Source organism: Brassica oleracea, chromosome C2 (assembly GCF_000695525.1).
Source record: "Brassica oleracea var. oleracea cultivar TO1000 chromosome C2, BOL, whole genome shotgun sequence".
Taxonomy (NCBI): Eukaryota; Viridiplantae; Streptophyta; class Magnoliopsida; order Brassicales; family Brassicaceae; genus Brassica; species Brassica oleracea.
The window spans coordinates 37539827-37555234 of record NC_027749.1 but is presented as its reverse complement, the minus strand read 5'-3'; the positions used below and the strand labels follow the sequence as shown (position 1 = coordinate 37555234).

Sequence of the window (15408 nt, the reverse complement as noted above, 5' to 3'; positions counted from 1 at the left end):
GGAGATGCCACTACAAGGGACAAGCATGTATGGTGGGTTAAAGTCTCAAGACAATGGATTATTAGTTTATCATATCTCATCTACCATTTGCCATACTTGTAACCCCTATATATATGGGATGTTCCCATAAGCAAATTAATCAAGCAAATAAGATTCTCCTTATTTACTTTATCTCTCTCTACTTTCTAGATTAAACATCTCTCTCTTGTTCTTCACTATGTTCTTCAATTTCTAACACAAATAAGGTTTGAAGAGACTTCAGTTTCAGAGATTGGGAAAGCGAATTGAAAACTCAACGACGGCTTCAGCGAGGCTAGGAAACTCAGAGGAAAGAACGATCGTGGCGTTTGCGTGCTCATGTTGTGGAAAACCTCCCCGCGTTCTCGTGGAACAGTTTGTTTGGAGGTTGAAAAAGCGTTTTCGGTGGTCGTGGAAGAGTTGTAGTAATAATATTCAGAGTAGCTATGATCTCCGAAGCTATCATCTGAATTTCGACAAGGGTTGGTCTCGTCAACGGTGATTTTGATCAAACCGAAATTATTATTGTCTTTTGAGCCTTTTTATTTTCATTTTTTTGTATATAGTTAAAGTCCCAATCTTATATAAAATAACTTTTGATAATTTTCTTATGAAAAATATCAATGCTTCTAAGACTAAATTCTCTAGTTATTAGAGAAAATAATCTCATGCTTCCTTTGAGATTGACAAAAGAAAAATTCATACTCTCGTGTGTCTTCTTCCAATTAAAAGTTGTAGGTTTTTTTTTTTTTCTTTTTAGTTTCATGTGTTGAAATTTCAATGTAAATTTGATATTTCGTTTCTTAGTTTACAAATACCTGCTAAAATAAATATAGAGGTTATATTTGAACGATGAAAGAAATTAATGGGAATTTCAGTTTTACCACAAATTTGACAGTACTTTTCAAATTTATCCTTATAAGATACCCATTTTCATAAATACCTTCAAGTTGTGATGAAAAAATAAACTAAAACCCTCTTAAATCATTTGTAATATTTAAAACAGTTTATAAACATTTGTAGAAGTTTATAAAACTCAACCATACTCCTTAAATATTAAACCTTAAACAATCTAATTTATTAAAAGGGGAGTACAAAATTAGATTATTCATTAGTTTTACCATTTATTTACAATGACATACCATTGAGATATTTATTAAACCTATATTTAAGTATGATTGTTTTTTCCTAATTTAAATTAAGATTTCCTTAATCGAATCTTTACCAAAATAGATTTTCCAATAGATTTATTCCGATATTAAATTAAATTTATTGGAAAACCATACATGCCATTAATATATTTTGTATTAACATATTAAATTTTTTCCGATATTTATTCATAATAAATAGTAAAGTAAAAACCACATATGATAATCAAATTATATAATATATAAAAAAAATTTAAAATAATTTATGAAACACTATGATATAATAAACGATTAAAATAACAAAAGTATAAATATTCAAAGTAATAAATAAAATTGTTATTTTTTAAAATGTTATACTAACAATTAGTTAATACATTTTAATTTACAAATATATATTATACCATTTAGTACAAAAAATAATTAAAAGTGAAAACAAATATTCAAACGGTCACAGGTCAAACTCTAAGAATAAACTATAACAGCGCAAAATAATTTGTTTTAACTAATTTATTTTAATAGAAATCATAATTCCAAATTTTTTAAAATTATTTTATTTATTTTAAGGGGTGTCAAAATTTTGGAATTAAAAAGATTTATGACCCAACCATATACTGTTTTATATGAATAATTGAAATTTATATCATAATATTTTATTAAAAATTTAATTTTATTTTTTTGTTATAACTGCATATTACTTTTCAATCTAAATTTATGAATAGAATGTGCAATTTTATTTTGTGATATACATTTTTGTTTGTGAAAAATAATTTAAAATATATACTACAAAGCTTTATGGAGTAAGAGCAAACAAATATATGACTTCAAAAATAATGAAATCATCTGCAAAAATGATAGAAGAAGTAAAGGAAGAAGAAGACTATACATGTTGACTATAACATTATTTTGTTCAAAAAAAAACATAAACGTGTGAAAATATGGTTAATGTTAAGAATATTTACCATTAACGATGTAGAAACAAACTCTTACGCATATAAAAATGAAAGCAAACATCTTTGCGGTTGTGTGCGTCAAGGTCTAGTAATCATTAAATATTTAACCCAAATGTTATACTATTTTTTATTGAATATATTTTTGAAAAGTGGTAGTAGGTATTTCTAAAAATTTCGAGAAATAATGAGTGTAGTAGTTTACAAATGAAAAGGTACTAGAGAGGTGTTAAATTTAATATCCACAATTATAACTTTACAACTAGTGTCTGAAAACGTGTAAAAAATCATAAAACATATAACTTCAAGAGAAAGATGGTGTGCAATTTTTTACACCAAAATATGGTGTATAACTAACTGAACTTGTGTTTCAAAAAAAAAACTAACTGAACTTAATTTTGTTATTTCCTACCTGTTTTTTTTTTAAGTTAAGATTTTCTGAAAATTGAATATGAAAATAACTACTTTCGAAATTACAATTTTTATTAGATGAAAATCTTGAAATCAAAGTAGAAATCATCACTGTCATGAATTTCCAAAAGTTATAATACAACAAAACACTAATACAAATCTACAATAGCTCTTCTATCATCATCACAATTTAAATGGGCCTGCTTTCCTATCGACATGAAACACATCGTTTTGGGTCGTTCATGTACCGTTACGTTGTTGGGGGATTCAAGGAAGAAGGATGTTCTCTGTGATGAAAGAGCTACGATATCTAGCCTGTTCTTTTTATAAACGCCACAACCAGCGTCAGCGGCAAGAAATAAACCTACAACCAGAGTAACTTTATTGATCTCGAAACTGGCGTCAGTCGCCAAGAAACGATCGAAGACAAATAAACAGAGTTGCCGCTGCCGCTGTGAATTCCAGCGTCGCATGTGACAGTTATTAATTACTGTAGCGGCTGAAAAAAGAAAATTTGATTTGCCGTGACTGTGATGCATTTGCCGTGATCATAGTTGTTTTTTTGAATCGCAGCCGCTGATGCCAGAGTTTATTAAACGAACAGGGCTATCATCGAGCTCTTCAACTCGGGACTCTAAACGAATTGCGATGATACCCTAACTTTGGATCTAACGCCGCCAGAATTGAATGGAAAGATCGAAACTTGGAATCAGACAATGGCTTTAACAGGTAGCTCGTTTGCTCATAGCTTGGCATCTTGATGCTGTATGTTTACTAAAGTTTTTGGCTTTTTGTGGTGCTATGCTAGGTATGTCCCAACATACAGTGTGTTTTGGAAGTGAGTTTCATGTTCTGCGTTTGTTGTTGTTCGAGCAGAGTCCTGGTGTTGTGACCTTCTTACTATAATGGATGGGTACTAAAAAACGTTACTTCCTCTAAATGCAAGTTGAATCCAACTAGACATGGGCATAAAATCCGGAATCCGAAATCCGAACCAAACCCGACCCGAAAAACCCGACCCGAGAGAGTCCTCTTGAGACTTCACAACAGAGACTCGGTGGGTAAAGCCGTTTCAGAACAGCTTGCGGTTTAAAGCGGTGAAAACTGTACATATCTCAAAATGAGAGGATGATGCAGCACAATTTAAAGTATCATTATGTAATGTAAATAAACTCTGATCATGTCTTGAATTTAGATCTTTCTTACCTTCACAGCCATATATATACAGAAAAGATAAGCTTTCCACAAGTAATCTCCTGGGAGGTCTACCTTTAAGTTGAGATCACTTATTTTCTAAATTATGCATATGTAGAGACGGAGAGACATGTTCTATAATGACAAACCAAAGCCATAACCATACATAGATAGAGAGGATTTTAGATGGTCAAACCAAAGCCAGAGCTATTAGAACCTAAGTTACGATATACACTAGAGCTTGTTTGCCTTGATGAATAGACAACAACAGAGTTTTTGGAAAAGTTGGCAATTCATTCACAAAAAGAGTTTGGGACACCAAACATCCTCCAAAAAAACAACACTGTGAGCTCTTACGCTCTCTTCTTTGCCTTCTTGCTTTCTGCACCACCACAGAACTAATGTTAGTTGCAAGAAAAGTAAAAGTCAAGAGTTCATGTATAGAAACTGATAGAAAACTTGTAACAGCCAAAACCAAGGAACGAGACTATTAATTAAAAATGTTTTGATGAGATTACTCACTGCTTATCCGCTTAACATTCCGACAGAACTCGCTACCACATTGACAATGGAACGGAAGCGTGGGATAAACATGATCGTTGAACTCGACGCCATAATCCTGCAGGTTAAGTCTAACACTTCTTAGACCGAAGCACAACAACAAAAACCCTAACTATGAAATTTTCTAAAAGAAACAAATCTGTATAGAAGCAGTTGAAGAAACTTCTAACACACCCATGTTAGTTCTTCCAGAGCCTCGATGTCTCTTGTTGTGAAGAACGCGAGCTGGGAAAAAACACACAGATTAGCTTCCCGTTATATAGAGACTTAGGCAAGCAAGGGATTAGATAATAAACCAGGTTTAGTTTCATTACATGATAGTAGTTAAAGTCCATATTCTCCACATGCACTGGGATGTCAATCAAATTTGCATCTGAGCATCTGAACATACGCATATACATAATATAAAGGTTATAAAGTAATGAAATGAGGGAAAAACAATTTATAAGTCACCAAATGAGATCTTTTAAAGCTAAGCTAGCCGTTTGCAGATTTCTAAAATGGCCAAGACCAAAGAAACTTAAACCCATTTTAAGAGATTGTGCTCGTAGAGGCAGGCCCTTATTACCTGTGATTGATAAACCTGGAAATATTTCCATAATGCATTCCATCAAGGCAAAGAGCTTTGTCGACACCTGAAGCTTTTTCAGAACCCCAGTGTGCATCCAATATTACCGGAAAGGTAAGCTTCTCAGAGCTACGTTTGATCAACTCCGAAATGGTCAATATTTCTCCAGCAAACTCACAGACAAATGCTCCTTTAGGCAGCTTTTGTAGAGTCCTGAGTCCCCAACCTCTCCCATTGGGAGTGAAAAACACCTGATTCAAAGAATAAAAGAAAACCTTATGTCCAGGTTTAACAGATAATAGATATGCACAAAACTTAAGCAACAGAAACTCTCAACCATAACTGAGATGTGTTAAAAAGATATTAAATAGTGAACTTTGGCAAAAATAATTAAGGCAAGAACCTGCAGCTTGTTATGAATGCCATGTTGGACGACTCGGTTGCCACATTTGTTGATACAGCCACAATTGATCCAACATTCTTTAATGGCCTTCCTCTTTAGATGCCCCTTGCACGATTCCAGAATCTCTATGTTTTTAGCCTTCTCCAACGGACATTCTTTGCAAAATTGCAACACATGTTTCTGCGGGTCACGTGCCTCAGAAACACACTCTTCCAGGAAATCATTCTGCAGGAGGCCATCTTTTGTGTATGACGTGAAGCCACTAAGTGCAGTTGCACAGCTGCATGCCACTGAAGGAGCCAAGCAATCTCCACAACAAGAGGAGCAGCGTTGGTCATCCCTGATGTTCCCAACTGAAAACTTCACTGCAGCATCTAGATAGACATAGCTTTGGGGTATGTATCGAAAGGGTGGAGGAACCTTGCTATTGAATTCATTCACCCAGGGAATCTCAAGAGTTTCTTTTCCAAGAGTGACATCATTAATGCTGCTTATCAATCTAAAATCATCCGCAGAGATCTGGCACTCTGGAACTACTACTAAACCCATGGACTCTCCCTTTTCTTCAACATTCGTCGGCAAGTTTTCTGGCGGCTGGTTGGCTGCAGGTTTCTTCAACACACCAATATTCGTGGTGAGAAACGGCAATGTTTCTGGCGAATGGCTGGCTGCGTTTTTTGATAGTTCGAGAAAGCAACTAACGATGTCGCCCATAAAACGACCTACAGAGAAGTTAGGGTCGAGTATTTTGTAAGATCGGAGACACTTATCCTCCATTGCTCTTCGCAGTTCCTCCATAGTGGGTACACGTAGATTGGATCCTCCAGTTGCAGGGGCAAAACTCAGATTAATCTTCACTTCACCCGTCTCAGAAGAAGCTAATTCAAGTGTCGAAGATTCTTCCAGGGTTGTAGCCAGCCTCTGCTCACTGTATCTCTCAATAGTTGTACTTGTACGAGGATCTTCAGCACGAACAGTATTTACTGTTTCGCCATGTCCATTTGTTTCTAAGGAATTCAGAAAAACACACCAAGAGAAGTTACATATCAGTTTTTGAAGTAGGTATTCATCACAACAGAATAAGCAATGCAAGGAAGAGTAAGATAACCAGCATCAGCGTTATTCTCGGTTGGCTGAGGATGAAATGGTAATGAGATAGTAGTGTCTTCGTCATGAGTTGTGTGCTCTTCTAAATTGGGACTTCCCAAGTCGGGATTGTTCGAAGCCGAAGCAGAGACTCCTTCACCTCTGCGTCGCAGCCTCTTTAAAGGGGGCTCAAGCTCATCTTCATCTTCCTCGAGAGACTGATAATAAAACATGAAAGAAACTGAATAAATGCAAGAACTTGAAGAAAATTCACTCTATCAAAACATAGATATTTGGTTGGCATACTTCAAGCGCCTTCTTCTTTCCTCTGTCAACTTCTGCAGCCTGATAATTTTAATCAACAACAAACCTAAGAATGACAGAAAAGCAAAAAAAAAAACAGAAAAGAAAGACTGTGAGGGAAGAACATACGCTGCTTTCAGCTTCATCTCCCTTCTTCTCCTTTCCTTTTACTTCTTCAGTGGTCTACATATGTTTATATCAATACAGAATGTCAAGGCCATAACAAAGCAAGTGATATAAATAAATAAGTAAAAAATGAGTGAATCAATGTGACAAGAAAGGTAGAGATACCTGAGACTCTTGGCTATCGAAGATAGCATCAGCGAGAGCCCTGTAGTTGTCCTCGGCTATCAACTCCCAGTTTTTGTCGTAAAGGGTGAGAAGGTTCTTCAAGACCGGCTTCACTTGCGCATCCGTTATTCCAAGATCATTCATAGCTTTGAACGCTCTTTTGACATGCGTATTTGGTGCCATGGTTTTTATGCTAACAAAGCTCTGCAACAGCAACACACATAATTGAAGAGAAACAACTGTAAAGACATGAACAACAGTTAAGCAAAAGACAGACCCAAGCAGATCAACATTACAAAACCTAGCAAACGCGATTAGCAGCGAAACGCTGAGGATAAAAACACAAAAGGGCATGCAATCACAAACGCACAACGAAACCCTAAAAAAAAGGTTATAATCTCTTCTAGAGAACAAATGGTGTTTTCCGAGACTCAGAGAGAAGACGATCACAGAAAACTGGAAGAGCTTACCAAAGAGTGGTGAGGGTTAGGGTTTAATGAAAGCTCAAAGGAGTCAAGGGGTTTTGACTGCGTAGCTGTAGAATCGTGGCCTACGAAATCCAACGACAACGCCGGAGAGCCAATGTCGGCGTCGGCAGCAGAGTATTGAGTCGGCGCGTGAGAACACGCGAGGACTGTACGACAGGTGCTTCTCCACTTGCTCGTACTGCTAAATCTTGGACTCTCAGACTTTCTGTTCCTGATGACGACTGTTGATATCCCCACTCCTTTATTCTGATTCTCCTCTTGATGGGCCGGGCTAATAGTTGGTTTAACCGGGCCTAGATAAAAATGACCGTCGAGAATCCCTAACGATTCAGTGTTTAATTAGAAAACGGTTTCAATCATCCGTCTGCACTCTGCAGTAACGCTTTTTCTTTAGAGAAAAACAAATTTTAAAAGTCTCCAAATTGAAAAAAAAAAGATATTATTTGTGCGTTAATTTGAGAAAATCTAACTGAAAACTCTTTGTAGTTAAGGAATGTGTTAGTTTTTGGTTTTGGTTTTTGGTTTTTAGATTTTGGTTTTTAACTGTCGGTTTAAATTTTTCCGTAGATTTTAATTTTTGAAAAAAATTGAATGGTGATTTTAGATTTTAAATTTTAGAATGAAAATAGTCAAACATATAAATAAATAGAAAATCATAAATTATATATCCGGCATAGTTATATTACTCATTTAAAACTATTTATTACACCTCCAAAAATATTCATCTACCTTCAATCATATATAACCTACATATCCAAAAATAACTTACTTTCGAAAATAAAAAAGTTGTCCTTTTATTTTATTTAGATATTTAGTTGTATTTATATATTTATAGAGTAATAGTATAATTGTTATTTACATCTTTTATGAAACATCTTTTGGTTATTTTTCTATTTGTGTGATCTGTTGTTTTAAAAACAATTCTAGGTGTTTATGAAATACTTTACCTACAATATATTACAGTTTATTTTTAAAACATAATATTTATTATTATTAACAGTATTTAAAAAAATTATTTTCTATTATATAGATCCAGTTTAATTTAATTTCCATATAAACTTCAAATTTAGAAATAAAACAAAAATTATGTAAATAGTAATGTTGTTACACAATAATTTTTTCAAAATAAATTTTATTAAATAATAACAAATTTCTAAAATGTTATAGTAATAAAAAAAAATTTGATCAAATAGTAATAATAGTATAAACTACATAAACATAGCTATTGTACAGTTAGATAATATATAACACTAAATTACATTAACTTTTTTTGTGGTCAAATCTAAATTACATTACCTATTGATAAATTTTGTTACACAAACTAAAATATTTTAGTATAAAAATAAAAACCCGCACGGATGTGCGGATCAAGATCTATTTTAATTTTATTTTAAAAGAAAAAAAGTCAATCATTTTGTTAACAAAAATTTTATTTACATATGAACATTGGTTTGGCCGGTTCATTGGATCGTCGGTTTTCAGTTTTTAACGGTTTAATATGGGTTTTAAACCGGTTCAACTTTAACTGGGGTTTCCCATTAACCTAACTCGGACTGGTCTCTAGTTCATGGTTTAACCTGGTCCGACCGGCGGTCCGGTCTGGGTTTAATAATATTGGTTTACAGTAATGCTTTTTCTTTATTTGTAAAACAAATTTTAGAAGTCTCCAAATTGGAAAATACTGGGATATTGATATTGCGATATTATTTGTGTGTTAATTTGAGAAAATCTAACTTAATTTTTTTGTAATTAAGGAATGTGAATGTTTGAAACTTTTTATGGTGAATATGTAAAATTGCAAGAAAAAAAAACTCATTTTCAGGTGATGATCGTTTTCCTAGTTTTTAGATTTTGGTTTTTAATTGTCGTTTTAATTTTGCCGCAGATTTTAGGTTTTGAAAAAACTTGAATGGAGATTTTAGATTTTAGTTTTTAGTTTTTTTAATCAAATTAACAAATAAAAATAATTGTCAATAAAATATATCTTCAAATAAAACAAATTAAGATCATACATTTGATGAATTTTGTTTCTAGACCAATTTTGGCATACATGTCTAGGGTTATTCATTTTAATGAGTATTACATATATGGGTAAGAAACTAGTGGTTTTGTCATTTATGACGTTGTGCTAGAAGCTTGATTTATAAATTTACAATTGTATATTTGATGGATCTCAGATCAACTCAGAAATAGGGTACAAAATTTATGATTAAAAGTATAAGAAGGAATCTAAAGAAGCATATAAACTGATAAATACATATGAGAAGATGTTCCTCTCTCTTCTCTCCTCCCCCCCCCCCTCGACTTCCCTTTGGTAATCTTCAGTCGTCTCCGGTGTATCTCCGGCGCGTGCGCAGTCTAAGCCGCCGCCGGAGGGTTCTCTCTTTACCCTTTCCTCTTTTCCGTTCTTTACCCTGTGTTTCGCTCCCTTCTCTCTAGCCGAGATGAGTTCAACCCTGGAAGAAGAGCCTCGCCGGTGACGTAGTCGCGACTGTACCGGGTGGTTGTGGTTTGGTTCCCTGGTGTTGAAGTGAGGTTAGAGATGAGGTGGTTGAGCCGGGGTCGGCGTTTTAGGGCTTTGCAAGTGGGGGGTTTTCCAGATCTACCCTATCTTGGAGGTGACGGCGCGTGGTGGTAGGAGGCCGACTCCTCTCTTTGTTCCAGTGGTGGATCTACTAGATCTGCTCTGTTCCGGTCTTCGTTGGAGGTGTGGTGTTCATAGTTTGTTTTGTGGTCTTGCCTTGGCGTCTCGGTTGACCACCGACTCTCTTCTGACGCCGTGAGTGCTTCGGAGTGTTGTTTCCTCGTTGGCGTGCTTCTTCCGGTGGCTTGCCTAGCGCGTGCTAGGGTTACTGGTGTTGGCTTGTGGAGATACGCGGATCTGATGTAACGGTGTGGTCGTCTATGGCCATGCTTGGCAGCTCCGTCGTCATCCCGCTCAGCAGTCTCCTCTACCCGGTTCTTCATCCCGTTTCTTCTGTGATGCAGCCGGCCGCAAATCAGAAGACTGCTTCTTGTTTCAGTTTGTGTAGGTTGGTCCGTGTCTCCGTTTCAACCTTAGGCGTGTGAAGAGATTGGTTTCCGGTTCTCAGAATCAGCTTTAGGCGAGGTGCTTAGGCTGTTCGGGTTGTCTCTGGACTTAAGCTCACCTCAGAGACGCCTTGTGGTGACTGGCACTTCCCAGTGTCGATGGTGGTCCCTAGGACTGACTCGACAGTGTTGGTTACACTCTTCTTGTAGGCCTTGTGAGCGTGGTCGGGATGTTGTAACAAGCAGTTCATCGAGCCCGTCTTTTCGCTTTATGTTGGAGAGCCTCCAGGGATGCTTTCGGTCTCAAGCTAGGTAGGTCTACTGCGGGTTCTCCGTTGTGGGTGCGTGAGAGGAGGATAGTCGTCGGATTAGTCAACCGTGACTCTTCTTCTTGGTGGCGTTGCGTACAGAGCAAGTGCGTTGCAGGAACATGATCTGGGCTGTCTCCTGTCCACTATTGCTATGGTATGGTGGTGCTTTCTTTCTCTGCATGCTTGGTGTAGGGCCATGGCGTGTGGCGATCTTAGGAGTTCTCCTTTCTTTCCGAATAAATGCTCTGTCGTGTCGAGTGGGTGTGATTGGCCTTGTGTGTTGCTGTCTGGCCGTGTTGGCTTCTGCTCTGGAGGTCTGCTATGAGCTGTTCTCGGCTAACTAATTCTTAAAGAGCGGTTTATCGGGTACACCAATTTTACCGGGCTCCGTCTCTCGCAATCACCGTGGTTTTTTCTTTTGCGGCAAGCTGTTAGTGCTGATGGAGCAGTGTCCTCTGGTAAGCGGTTTATGATGTTGTGTCAGCCAGCTTTAGACTAGGAAGTGTATTTATTTAGTTGTTTTTCTTCAATTCCTCTGCCTCTCTTTGTCATCTGTGTATTCTGTCAAAAATTTGAAAAACTTAGTAATAATATCCTTACATTTTTACCAAAAAAAAAAATACATATGAGAAATTTATGTTTTATTGATCTTGTGAGTAGAATAGAGTCGTGAATTTCGTCGTGATTTTGGTTCTCGATCTTTATGCTTCTTTTGCTTTAACTATTATTCTTCAAGTCCTTTTTTGATATTGCGCTTGTTAGGATCGTTTTTTCTATTTGAGGTTTACTGTCTTGAGAAGCTGATGTTTTTGGGTTTTCGTGATGTGAGTTACTTGTCTTGGCATTTAATTTTGTTGTTCATCGGTGTTTACATTTTGTAGTTTTATTTGGTGAAGTTTTCATCTTTTGTATCGTCTTTCTCGGTAAGTTTCTTTTTCTCCGCGTTTTCCCTTTGCAATTTTGACCTAACTAGCCTTTGATGTCCTTGTGTTCTAGTTATTCATCATGGTGCGTCCAAATGTTGTTATCCATAATCTTGCTAAGAAGGCAGCCGAGCTTACCAGGAGGGGGGATGAGAAGGCTAAAGTTGCATGTGATGCAGCGTATCGGAGACCGGCTCGCAATGTGACATGTGTTCATGTTTCTTCTCCCGAGGTTGTTGGGCCTAATTCCATGTCAGGCTATGGTTTTCGAGGCTCATGGGGTGAGCATTGGTACTGTTAGAGCTGGTGGTTCTGTTGCGGTTGTTGCAGCCTTAATGCGGCCTTCTCTTCTTCTGACACTTCCTCTGCCTCCTGTGACTTTTGGCGTTTCTTTTCTGAAGTTCGTGGCGACGAAGTTTGCTGAATTGCCTTTGATGCAAAACCATTTACCGATCATGTTAAGCTTCTGATGTCCTGAATTGACTTCTGATGTTCTGGCTGCCCCTTAAGCCTGGAAGAAGAGTGACTCGGGTTGGGGAATAGGAGGCAACTTGTTGCTCGTTAGAAAATCAAGATCATAGACCTTCCTTGGCTTGTCAGTCTTTGCAAGGTTCTCTAAGACCTGTCACCATACCTACATCTTCCGACAAAGAGCTTTGGTCGAGCTCGGAACTTCATTCCAAGAAGCATTATGCTCCTGGTTTTGGGAGCCGAGATCCCTCGAAGAAGCTTAGGGCGGATGATGGGCCGAGTTCTCGTGCCTCTGCATCAGCTTCTACCCGGAAAGGCGAATACGCTATTTCTTTTGATTTTCTAAGCATCACTCTTTTGTCTGATGATGTGAAGACTTGTGCGCTCCTTCACCGCAAGATTCACCTGGCTGGCAGTCTTAATTTCTTGTAGCAGATGTTTTGCTGGGAATGATATCTATGAGGACGCCGACTTGTGCGCTCCTTCACCGCAATATTCACCTGGCTGGCAATCTTAGTTTCTTGGAGCAGATGTTTCGCTGGGAATGATATCTATGAGGATTCCTGTCGATCTACGTTGTGGTAGCTATTTCTTTCTTTACTAGATTATTATTTTCGTAAATTGATTGCTTCTTTGTATTTTTGAGATTGACTTCGCTTTGTTGACAACACATGGGTTGGATGAATAACACCACCTCCTTTTATGAATACAAGATCCGCAAAATTTGGGGCCAGACGGTTGTAGCTGAGAAAGAGGCTCTTCGATCTAAAGATGTCGTGAAGGTGGAGCATGCCGAAAACGAGGATTTATCCGCTTGGATTACTGCTCTTGAAACCAAGCTCAAACATCTAGAAGTGCTTAATTGTTTGTATGTGTTTTTGTCTGAATTCAAATAATCAGGTTTTATCTCTTAAAGTTTATGTATATGTTCTGCATGCTATGCTTGAGGTTATTTCAACTTTTGTTGTGTTTTAACAAACCGCTTGGCAATCACATCAAAACATTTCATAAGGAAACTACCGTCGACTTGTATAAAACTCAAACTCCAAAGATGCAATGCAATATAACTCAGCTACTGAAGTAACATGATCAAGAATGAAAACCATCGAGCTCATTTTTAGATAAACTCCATACGTTTAAAGGGTTCCAGAGAACCAAAACAAGGGGAAAACGGCTTATTCAGGCTTGAACTAGAGATCGATGAGAAAATACATATCCCAACTTTTACTGCATGCCAAAACATACCTTAAGCAATCAAAAATTTGAAATTCACGCCTGAACTAGGGATCGATAAAAAAATACATACCCCAACTCCTATTACATGCCAAAACATACCTTAACTAATAAAAAAAAATTAAAATTTATGTCTAGTCTTTAAAAGTTAACGCTAATCTCAATTTTGACTTAAACTCTGTTAATTAATTGTTAACAACGATGACTAGGATTAGCGTTAGATTAATAATAATTGGACCTAATCGAAAATCAAATTGAAATGGGTCAAAACTGATAATAGTTGGGCTGAAACCCTAAAACAATGGGTCATTATCAATACGATATCGTATGTTCTATGTTTTTATCTTCTCTTCTTTCTTTCTTCTTTTGCGACAAAGTGAAGGATCCCGAACAGGCAGAGTAAAGAGACAAAACACAGAAAAAACGACGTCGTAGAGATAATGGTCCATTATTTTAAGGTTCCTCCCCAACTATCATCAGATGTGACCCATTCCAATTTGATTTTCGATTAGGCTATAATTCATTAGCCAAATAAGTATCCTAGTTAGTCGTTAACAATTAATTAATAGAGTTAAGTGAAAATTGGGATTAGCGTTGACTTCTAAAGATTGGACATAAATTTCAAAAAATTTATTAGTTAAGGTATGTTTTAGCAAGCAATAGGAGTTGGGGTATGTATTTTTTCAATGATCTCTAGTTCAAACATGAATTTCAAAATTTTGATTAATCAAGGTATGTTTTGGCATGCAGTAAAAGTTGGGGTATCTATTTTCTCCTAAAGATCATTTCATTAACTTAATTTATTGCTATATTAAGAACTCCTTATCCATTTAAAGGAGAACTATCTATTGCAAAACCAATCTGAAGATAAAAACCAGCTCGAAACTTTTACGAGAATCCACCGTGTGTAAGAACTCTTATCAGATAAAATCATAACAGAAACATACAAAAAGAACAAAGAGACCACCCTAATTGCAAACGCCTCGAAGTTTGGCTCAATATGGTTCTAGGGTTTTCTACATTCCCCTTTGCACAGGAGACGCCGGAGCTCCGAGAAGGCTTGCCTGCTGAAGATTTATTTCGTTGAGCTGCGCTTCACGATCCATCTCGATGATCAGCGGAACAACAAGGATGAGAAAAGTCGTACCAGCGATCCACGCCGCTTTTCCCGTGCTCCAGATCAGTTTCTTCGCCACCCCCACGGCATCTCCAGCGGCACGTCTTCCTTGAGATACGATTTCGGAATTAGAGATCCGAACCAATATGTTTGAATCTCCGCCGCTTGATTTTCCGGCTCCACCAATTCTCTTCACCATCGATTGATAAATAACTTTTTTTAGCACCTTTTTGCTTCGGAGTTGCTTGGCGGAAAGGAGAAGATAGCAACGAGGGTTTCGGAGTTTTGTTCCCCTTTTATTGGTTGGGACGTTACGGCCCATTGAAATTTGGAAATTTGGCTTAATAACCCAAAAAAAAAATCATAATTAATAATCTAGCTAGAAAATAAAATGCATCACAACATTCCTATAATATATAGTACTGTTATAAAAGGAACTGGAATTTTATTGTATCGCGGGAATTTAAATAAGAGCAAAATTTTATACCTGTAGGAGAAGATAATACTGATAACAAGAGAGGATGTGTTATTAGAAGGAGAAGGAATGGTGTGTTTACAATGATCGAAACGATCGTTTATATAGAAGAGAAATTCACTGTGCAAATAGTGAAGCGGGCCCCACATCTTTTTATATTTTCAACGAAAACGGTAGCTGCTTTTTCTGACTTTCATAACACTCCCCCTTGGGGACCGGTGTCACTATCCACTCTCGCTTAACGTCTTTGTTGCCTCGTTAAAAACCTTTCCAGGAAAACCCAATGGGAAAAACCATAGTAAGGTAAAAAGAGTACAACTACGTAAGCTCCCCCTCGAATGAACAGTCATAGATCCTTCTGATGGCGCATCCCAATGTTATGGATGTGTTTTCTGAATACCGAGGTAGGGAGTGATTTTGTGAAGAGGTC

The 15408-nt window shown here is 36.9% G+C and overlaps 2 protein-coding genes across 2 annotated transcripts; both read right to left on the bottom strand.

Annotated features, from left to right (window-relative positions):
- Positions 1-3856: 3856 nt before the first annotated feature.
- On the bottom strand, positions 3857-7625 carry LOC106327778 (histone-lysine N-methyltransferase SUVR2-like). The gene is made up of 11 exons (XM_013766025.1): positions 7401-7625; positions 6931-7134; positions 6769-6822; positions 6643-6681; positions 6359-6554; positions 5251-6257; positions 4848-5098; positions 4594-4660; positions 4454-4504; positions 4241-4337; positions 3857-4100 (listed from the first exon to the last, which is right to left on the bottom strand). The coding sequence occupies exons 2-11, from the start codon at positions 7111-7113 to the stop codon at positions 4072-4074; spliced, it is 1974 nt and encodes a 657-aa protein (XP_013621479.1). The 5' UTR covers positions 7114-7134; positions 7401-7625; the 3' UTR covers positions 3857-4071.
- Positions 7626-14244: 6619 nt separating this feature from the next.
- On the bottom strand, positions 14245-14776 carry LOC106326375 (mitochondrial import receptor subunit TOM9-2-like). Its single transcript, XM_013764368.1, has one exon. It carries the CDS (start codon positions 14700-14702, stop codon positions 14403-14405), a length of 300 nt encoding a protein of 99 aa, XP_013619822.1. The 5' UTR covers positions 14703-14776; the 3' UTR covers positions 14245-14402.
- Positions 14777-15408: the final 632 nt, after the last annotated feature.